The following is a 9908-nucleotide window of genomic DNA, read 5'->3' on the forward strand; positions in this document are numbered from 1 at the left end:
TTCCTCAACAATGAAATGGAAATCAATGTACAGCTATAAGGTTACGACAAACTGCCTCCCCCCCCCACGCCGTGACACCTCATTGTCGTCGTCACTAGCACTCACTGGCCTGACGTGAGCGGAGCGTGAAGTTCACAAACTGGCGGAACTAGCCCAAGAGAGGGCGGTACATTGCGCGGTGGCGCTATCTTACGTAGATTGCGCCTCCGCTGCAGCCGGTGTCTCGTGCGGAGAAAATTGACCAATATTGTGGAAATACGGAGAGATTTTGACCTAAAATGCAGGTTTGGCGTGCTTTAGATTTCGTCTTTTCGTTTTACTGCAAAGTTAAGCTTATGTTTTGAATGCAAATTGTATTTTATGAGACTTAACTGGGCAGCAGCTTGGACTAGGCGCAGGCCAAGAAGATATGAATGATGAAGACGCGAACCACGATAGACTAGTCCCCTGTAGTAGCTAGATAAGCATATAGGCCTATCCAATATCCTACGTGATGTTCATAAAAGTAGGCCTTCATAGTAAATACATGTATCATATACAAATACAATGCATCTACAGACCAATCAATGACTTGCAGAGATAAGTAGGCCCTATCCGTCATATCTGTGGAGCTACCTCATGCTGGCATGCTTTTGTCCCCTATCTGCAGAATCAAGAAAAGGCCCTGGAGGTCTCTCTGGAAGCCCTCACAAACCGAGTGCAGGACTTAAAGACATCTCTGATTGCATTCTTGGAAAAGCTGGAGCGTGAACACGAAACACTGAAATGGTAGGCACATGAGCATGAGGTACACATAACTAGACTGCACATATTTCAGAATTTGATGTGAATTTAATGGAAATGTATTACTCAAACCTCAATGTGAAAAATTCAAAGTACCGCAGCTGATTTTAACGGACATATAATTCCTGAAGCACCATTGTCCTCGGGGGTCGGTCACTTCACCCCATGGTACTTCGCCCCTCACCACTTCGCCCCATGCCCACTTCACTCCATTCCCACTTCGCTCCTCACCACTTCGCCCCATGCCCACTTCACCCCATTCCCACTTCGCCCCATGCCCACTTCACCCCATTCCCACTTCGCCCCATGCCCACTTCGCCCCATGCCCACTTCACCCCATTCCCACTTCGCCTCATATCCTCATCTCCACTGCGCCTCATTTTCACTTTGTTTCACTGATTATCCTTCATTCTGTTCTTTAGTAACAGAGGCATAGGCCTAGATGCAACAAATAAAAACATCATTTGAGTACCCAAATAACAGTCAGAGAATCCAACTAGCAAAGGCCAAAACAATGCTTCTGATTTCCCAACCAACCCAAATTTTTCAGCGAGACTCTAACATTTTTATTGGTAAGTTAGAAGAAACAAATTTAATGAATATAAGAAAGACAGAGAAGTGGATCCTGTTGTCTTTTTTGTCTTTACAAATACCTTAGAACAACATTTTTCTCATTGTAACGCTGGTGTTTACATGTTTTCCCAGTTACATTTGCAACATTCAAAAAGCAACTTCTAAGAAGTTCCTGTGCCTTACAGAGGAGGCTTATGCATTGAAAACCTGAATTGTTCCAAACCTGGCATCTGAGATAAGGAGGCATTGACCCCCACCGTAACTGTACAACTATTTGAAAGTTTGCGTTTGCAAAAAGCCAGGATTCTCTGAAGTGAGTGTGTGAATTTCATTTCATTGCAGTGAATATCTTCTTTCTGTAGATCGTAAACACATTGAGGTTCAACTATGATTTTTTTTTATAATCTCTCTTTCAGGACAGCCGTTCTGAATAACTTTGCCCTCTTGTCAGGTAGGTTTTCATAATCTTATAAAAGGTGAGATGGTCATCTGTTGTCAATTCTGTGAAGAAAAAAACGGACTTAAAATTTTACAACAAAAGTAGCCTCGTCGGTGCCAGGCATGGGTAATACTGGGGAGCTCGCTCGCCCCCAAGTTGGACCACTATACAGGGACAGCATTGATTTGAAGTGCCTTTTTTTTTTCAGTGCAGACCTTTAGAATGCACCTGGGCATGTCAGTGAACTTTTTCATTTTCAATGGTTGTTTCAGCCAGTCTTAATAGTGCTGACCATTTGGTTGTCTGACAAAGGATCAGGGCACTATAGGTGAAAGTCGAATTCAACCAGGGAAAAAAAGCCAGAGATCAGAGCCCTGTAGGCGAAGGTCAAATTCATCCGGAAAATAATGCCAAAGATCAGGTCACTATAGGCGAAGGTCAAATTCATCCAGAAAAAAATTCCACATGAAGTATATACATGCCCCAGAAAAAACTTATACCATGCATCATGTGCATGGCACCATGTGAAAATGTTGGAGAAAGGGGAACGTTTACAGGGCAAGCAGAACGCAATGTAAAAGCAGTGCTCCTCCAAAGCCCCCTCTCCATTTCCTTGAGTCAACATTGGTGCCAAGCTGCTGTCCAGAAACTGGGAAATGGTCATTTGCTGATTACGAATTCAGCCATAGCGGACTACAGCACTGCATGAGAAACGGTCGGATGCCTCTGTAATGCCACTTCACCGAGGACTTGATTATTTGCACGGTGATGACCAGGTCTGTAATCGGACACTACCGCTGCAATTTTATTGTCCAACTGTAGGTCAGATCAACATGTTGAGCAAAGTTCTGAAGAGCGACAAGACGCCAGCCCTGAGGAACCTCGTCCTTCTGCCCTTAAAGCTCTCACAGGACAGAGATGAAGAACTCGAGGTCAGTAGCCCATCCAATCCCATGATAAAGGTGAAGTTTACAACAATTACTTGCCTTGCTCAAGGACAAGAGGTCAAATTTCTGTGAGCCGTCATTGGACAGGCTCTCATTCAACCAGTGACCTAGATCATCATTTCCCTGAAATTTCCCACAATGCTTTGCATTTGCTTCACAAATTCCTTGAGATAAGTATTCATCTGTACCTCTGGTGACGATTGTGAGTACGAGCAAATGTCTCCTCATCGTCTACCAAATTGTTTTCATCTTAAAGTCTCTTGACAGCAAACGGAGTGCTTTGTTTCGGTTAACTATTGGTTCTCCCAACCCCCCTCCCCGGGCACCAACACACAGAAAATGACAGAGGGTCGCGTGCCGGCATTCAACCACGAGGTGGTGCCCAACTACCTGCGCACCAAGGCTGAGCCGGAGGTGGAGGCGAGGGAGCTGCAGCTGAAGCAGAAGGCAGCCACCATTACGCCGGAGCAGGCGCAGGTAGGGGCAAGTTACCGGATCATGGGGGTGGGGGGAGAGAAATGGACACAAGCCACTGTGGTTCATCAGACCAATGTTAATCTTTGGTTTCCCTTGGCCTGAAACGACGGAGAAAATTCCTTTCCCCCTGCATGGGATGACCGACCGTAGACTTTATTCATGGGTCGCCCATATTGAAATTGAAAACCAAATTAACTCGTCAGTTTTAAGTGTTGGGAGTAGAAATGAAAGCAAGGAAATAAAATCTAATGACAAATTTGTACTGGTCTACTCTCAAATTTGTGATCAAACACACAAAGATGTTATTTGGTGATATAAGCACGATTTAGAGGAATTTTAAAAGAAAGGCTTGGAACCCGTGGCACTTATGAAATAGTCTGATGCCATCAGAATGGACAGTTTGCAATTTATGAAACTGATTCAGGGAATAAGATCGCAATTTACTTCCATGTGAATAAGGGTCTGTTGCAGGTTGCTCTGCGGCTAATGCCGTTAACCAAATCTTCTGTACTCCTTGATGGAGAGAGGCAGGTAGAACAAAATGGCTTGCCCAAGGCCACAACTTATGGCCAGCAGCTAGATTCAAAATCCCCGACCCCCCCCCGTACCTGCCAATTAGTAGGATTTTGGCGTATTTTGGCATATTCGGCATGCATTGTGGAGTGTACGTTCGCGTGCATGCAAAAAATTTTCCTGACGGAATCGTAAAACTGCATGAATGAAGATGGCTTCAACTTCTAAAACAGACACCCAAAATTGGAAGCGATCTTTTAAAAGGGAATATATGGAGAAATTTGAATTCGTATTACCTTCCCAGAGAGGTGAACATTACGCTCGCTGCACTTGGTTTAGTTCTGACTTCAGTATCGCGCATAGTGGGAGTTATGATTGTATCTCGCCACATCAAAAGCAGTAAACACCACGTCATCGCTGAAACGAAGGATGCCACCCACAGCATCAGAAAGTTCACGTCTTCTGAAGATTTAAGCACCATCAGAGCCGAGACCCTTTGGACAGATTACGTAGTTCGGCACAATCTGCCAATCGCGGCGTCGGATGATTTCACGGACGTAGAAAAGAAGATGTTTCCGGACAGCAACATTGCATCCCAGTTTGCTTGTCGTAGGACAAAAACTACCGCTCATTGCATGAACCACATGTATTAAAGTTCAAATAGTATGTAGTCACGCAAAGGTACGTGTAAGCTTGCCTTTCCTGTTTGTTGGGGAAAATACACATTTTTATTGAAAAATGCACATTTTGGAACCTCCGAATACACTTTTTGCGATTCTAAAGGTTGGCAGGTCTGCCCCCCGGATCATTTGTTACAAATCCTAATCACTAGGCTACATTTCCCTGTGAAAGAAAGGGTACGCTCAACTCCAAATCCCACCAGTGCATCTTAACAATACACTGCCCAATCTGCACAGCAGGCCAGAGTGCACAGTGTCTCTAAGCACAAGGGATAAAGCCAAGCTCGCCATGAACGAAATACAAAAAGCGACTGCTTTAACTTTAATAGGACGGTTCTAAACAGGCGACCAGATGGTTGGCACAGTCTTGTTCTTCCTGACGGATTCTGTGAGCTGGTATTTGAATCATTTTGTCTCACAGCAGAAGCAGATAAACAGTATGAACAAGCTGGTCACTCGCTTGCTGGACATGGTCAGCAGTGCCAAGGACGATTGGGATGGGGATGGAGGTAATTAACAGCATTTCTGTGTCCAACAGCGTTGTTAGCCTTAACGTCCGACCGAAAAAGTTAAGGTCACTTATTGCATCATTTTCACGAGCATACAAAACAAACTCGCTGTCCTCGACCCCTCCCCCTCCAAAGGGGGTACACTAGATAAACCTTGGTAGCCGATTGTCTTTTTGGGCATTTTGAGAAAGCCTCGTTAGTAAGAGCAGTGTTCTTACAACGTTGTGCCGTAGCCCTATCCTACATTCCTCATTTTTTTCATTCCGGATAATGCAAGGTTCCTCTTATAACGAGGTAATCCACAAAGTCCAACTGACCTCTTATTAATGAGGTTTGACAAGATTGTGAAGGCTCAGGGAGAGTACTGAAAGAGATGGATGCTCTCTTGTTGCCCAGGACTATTTTTCTCACTTTTCGAATACCTAATAGTGATCATCCAACTGACTCTAAGCTCGTCGCTAGCTTTTCCACCGTATAAATTACATCCCTGATAGAATGCTTCAGGCATAACAATTTGGTCCAGCCTACGATATTTCCAACAGCATTCTTCCACACATTTGTCTTTATCTTGCACCCTTCAGGCACTTAAATCTTCCGCATTTTATACATTTGGGATTTCTCTTCATCTTTATTTCAGCGATGAGGCTCGCCAACCTGGGCAACTCCAACCACTCGGATACGACCACCCTCGTCAGCGCGGTGACTATAGGGCGGAACCTGAAACCCATCCGCCCGCCAGTCCAGGGCCAGCACAACGTCCCGGGGCCTCCCGGGGGTCCGCCCCTCTCGCAACAACAAAGACCCGAGCAGCACGGTGAGTCGAAAACTAAACCCTAGTCGGCAGAAAATCTAGTCATCACATTGCTAGTCAGTGACGTGCACCGTTGTCTTTCAGGCACTGTTATTGTTGCTTATCAATGATTGGATACCCTACTTGGTAACAAAAATCGTAAGTCACGAGTGCACAATTAAACAGGTCACTCGATGTTTACCTCAAGGTGTTACTAGGATTACCAGGGTTTTGTGGGATATCTCGATTTAAAACCTCAAGTTACCCCGTGTTTCATTTTGCATTCTTCCCGGAGTCAACTATCGTAAAGCAATTTGATACAATCACATCATTGCGTCTCACTTCAACTCACATCTTTTTCAGTGGAATTGTGACAAAGGCAATCCTTTGTCATTGTGCTTGCTCTAGTGCTTCAGTGTGTCCCACAGTCACCATAAACTGTTACTAGAAATTATTCCTGGTGATGACTTCGATGATTCCTCAAAAGCACCCCAGGCACTGTATCTCACTAGCCTGGAGAAACCTGTAGAGAGGAGACAACGAGAAGCAGTTACAGTTTTAGAGGTGGGAGGAAAACCCAGTGGAGCATTCTGGGTAAAACCCACGAAAGCAGGTTGGCACTGAAAACCCAATCCACGTGTGGACTGAGCCGGGATTCAAACCCGGACCGTAGAGGTGGAAGGCGAGGGAAGAACCACCACATCAACCTGACACCCATAGTGAAGGGGCATTACCGATCCAAAATTGTGAGCACAGAGCACTTTATAGTGACAACTTAGATTTGTTGTTGTTTTTCTCCTGTCTGCCTTTCAACGTCTCCATGAATTTTTACCGCAGTACCCATGGGCAAAGCGCCCAGCGCTATCAAGACAAACATCAAAGCTGGTTCCAGCTCACATCCCTACGGCCACAGATGAAAGGCACTGCCAAACCACCCTCCCTCCCCCATCAGCGTAACGAGGGAAGACATTCAAACCCCCCTGCCGGCCGCCCCTTCCTCCTGGCCCTTGGAAATCTGCCAGAAGGTCGTGGAGTGTTTTTGCAAAAGGGAGGAAGGACTTGGTGCCCTGTGGAACTTCACAGGCGAAGAACTTTCCATCAGGATCCTGCACAGCGGTTGATGTTTCTCAGAGGATACACGACGGTTCCGTAAAATAGCAAAAATGACGAGGAACTTGAGATGAACTGAGCCACCCTCACGCTGACACTCTCAGATAAAAACTTCACATCCTTGGGTTCTTGAGTCTAGTGCAGTCATAAATTTCTAAAATGCAGTACTTAAGGCATACTACAAATGTAATTTGATGTTTTTATACTTTTTGTGATGATGCTGGCTCCACTAAGTTTCATGATACAACCTATTGAAATGAGTCATAAGTCGCAAGAGCCACTTTTGAAGCACAGGCCTTTTAAAAGACTCTCCGACAAGCAAAATCATAGAGAGTTATAACCTTTTTACCCACACAATGCCCATTGCCATCAAGGTGTCAAACTCAGTGAAAAATCAAAACAAAGCGCCTAGCTTGCCTTTTGCGATTCAAGCTCCAACAGAACAATAGGAAAACTGGCCTTATGACTCATTTTGATCGATGTTGTTTTCACATCTCGTTACCTGTTAGCCAAGAGTTATTTTCAAGAGGTTTATGAAAGCAGGAACAGTAAACAATGGATGCAGGGCAACAGGTATGAATTTCTGTAATTCAGATCTAGTCGATGCCACAGACTCCTTGGAATTGCAAAAATCAAGTCCCCTGAAGCAAGCCCCCATCTGTCGTCCACTTTCGCTGGTCGGTATGAATGCTTCTTTCGTCTTCAGAATTGCAGATTATTTATTGTACCAAGTGATGTTCTTGGGTCTTTGCATAATAGCTGATAACAGCGACCGTCTATTGCATCGTGGATATTTCTATCCCAGAAATCTGGAATATTTCAATAAAAGGTAGCCATTGGAAACGTTGCCATTTTTGGTATTGTTTTTTATTTGGCTCACAAGTTTTCCCTGTAAGCATCCTACAGGCGATTAGTGCCTCCTTTTGTGTTTTTTAATGTTCCTCTCCTATTAGGCCTATGCCCTATTGTTACTTAACATTTTAACGAAATGCGGCTTAAAGTTGGAAGGTGGAAGTCGGAATTTCATGTGACCCTGCCGGAAACGATATTTGCGCTTGAGGGCGCACTTGAAGGTGACTTTGTCGTCGCGCGTCTCGCCTACGTCTACGTTGTACAAGGTTTTCGGTCGAGTGAATTTCGTGGATGGAGAACTTGACGGCAAATAATTTAGTAGCGCTGCAGATCGGCAGAATTTTAGCACATTTCAAGATGGGCGAGATTTTGACGGGGGGTCGTTTTTCTTCTTTTTTTCTTTATTTTTTTTTACTTCCAAGCTGCGTTTACACTGGCGTACGAAGCTTAAAACGGGCATTTCTTCACGGCTCTCACGGGATCTGTTTTCACCAGCCTAGGTTGGACACCAGTTTTCATAGTACGGTCAGGGTGTCCACCTGAAGAGCTTTGATAACAGTTGTTCTGTTTATGAAGTTTTGCGGGACACCAAGTGGATTTATCGTCCGTGGCTTGGTATGAGAACTTAACACTTAGTGCTTGCCTAGCCTATTTAGGCCCACTGTCAACCGCTGCTACTACAGTGCGCCCTCTATTTAGTTACACTTGACCAACACTGCTGCTCAGAGCATGGAGCTAATGAGAGTCATTGTGAATCAATTCTTTAAACTCCAAAACCAATGTTATGAGGGGACCATTATTGGGTGACCAAAAACTGAAGTTTGTTTATTTGATATTTTAGGACATTCCTTGACGAGGCAAAAGTTCTGAGCTTTTAACAACATACACGCTTTTAAAATTGAAAAGATCAAGGAGGAAGATAAAGGGTAAATGTAAAGACCAAAATAAGGACCAGTAACAAATTCCCTTTTGGATAAAATCACAAACAAGGAGCCCGTAAATTCCCCGACAGTTGTCTGAGTAAGTTTGGATTTTCAGAGCTTTATTCAAAGTCTGAAGTAGTCTGCATTTTCAACTCATCAACTCAAAGGCTGAATTTTCTAGATGTCGCGTTGAAAGGCTTTTTGAGGCATAATTAGGAACTGCAAACTCAAAACTGTAAAACTGAAATCTGCTAAATCGAAAGGAGGTACACCTGTATCAAGCTCAGTGGAACAGTTGATATGTTTCTCATCACGGAGGAAAGAAAAATTTTTCTCTCTCTATTTCTCTTTGCTCTCCCACCAAACACAATGAAAACAGCTGACCCATCAGTCACTGACTTGCCATACCTCCACCATTTTTCTGGGTGGTGAGTAACTCTCACTTAAATAATAATCAGAGAATTTCAAGTCTATTGTATATAGTTCCTCATGCATCTTGGGTCTTGTAATTGATTTTGTAAAATAGCTTTCATTATACTTCCCAAAGAGCTGCAGCTATGGTTCGTCTCCGTCATAACTGTGCCCTTCTAGCACTAGGTCCTGTGAGGCAGGCTAGGTTCCTGCGCTCAAACCTAGGCTTCTTTTAATCATGAAACCAGTGAGGAAAGACCCACTAGTGATGGATGACGAATGAAAACACCCAAAAAACAAAACAACAGGGAAACATTTCTACAACTTGCAGCATTTCTTTCAGTACAGCTATTTGATCCTTGTAAAGAGTTACACAATCTTACCATTTCTGGGGCAGAACAATCTCATGTTTTCAAAAAATACTGTAGGTGCATTTTTGAAGTTAATTATGAGTGAGCCAGAAATCCTCAGTTGCGTAGATTGCCCCAAACCTATACCCAAAAGTAATGGCCAACTGCCAGTTGACTGGCCTTGAAAACAGACTGGGCCTTGGACAGGTCTGATGACCCCAAGTGTGAGGTAATTGCGTTATCTTGTCTTAATTGATAAACAGGCATATGTTTGCTTTCTGTGTCCTTATGAGGTCAGTGCCTACGAGTGCGTTTAGACCAAACTAGCGCTTCGCGCGCGACGAGAGTGCGCCCTCAGAAACGTCGAACTTCGTTTAGAGGGCGCCAGACAAGAAATGCAAAACCAAGGGAGTAAGTCGATAGACTTGAATAAAGTCTATTAAAATCATTTTCATTGAGAAGACTTGAGCCAGTCGAATAATGTGAGGTTATTTTTGGCTGGTTCCCAGAACCAAATGAAACTGTCACTTGAAATCGTTCATAATTAGTCG

General features: G+C 44.1%; 1 protein-coding gene across 2 annotated transcripts; it reads left to right on the forward strand.

Moving 5' to 3' along the window:
- The first annotated feature begins 152 nt into the window (after positions 1 to 152).
- On the forward strand, positions 153 to 7716 carry med8 (mediator complex subunit 8). 2 transcript variants are annotated; one of them, XM_022246083.2, is made up of 8 exons: positions 153 to 284; positions 650 to 768; positions 1773 to 1807; positions 2618 to 2727; positions 3079 to 3219; positions 4834 to 4921; positions 5559 to 5735; positions 6549 to 7716. In XM_022246083.2, exons 1-8 carry the CDS (start codon positions 279 to 281, stop codon positions 6626 to 6628), a joined length of 756 nt encoding a protein of 251 aa, XP_022101775.2. In that variant the 5' UTR covers positions 153 to 278; the 3' UTR covers positions 6629 to 7716. The 2 variants fall into 2 exon arrangements, with proteins under 2 accessions (XP_022101775.2, XP_022101776.2); XM_022246084.2 differs by having other exon boundaries at positions 4837 to 4921.
- Positions 7717 to 9908: the final 2192 nt, after the last annotated feature.

The sequence above is a fragment of the Acanthaster planci genome, linkage group LG12 (genome assembly GCF_054643075.1).
Source record: "Acanthaster planci isolate LZ-2023a linkage group LG12, COTS_SCS, whole genome shotgun sequence".
Taxonomy (NCBI): Eukaryota; Metazoa; Echinodermata; class Asteroidea; order Valvatida; family Acanthasteridae; genus Acanthaster; species Acanthaster planci.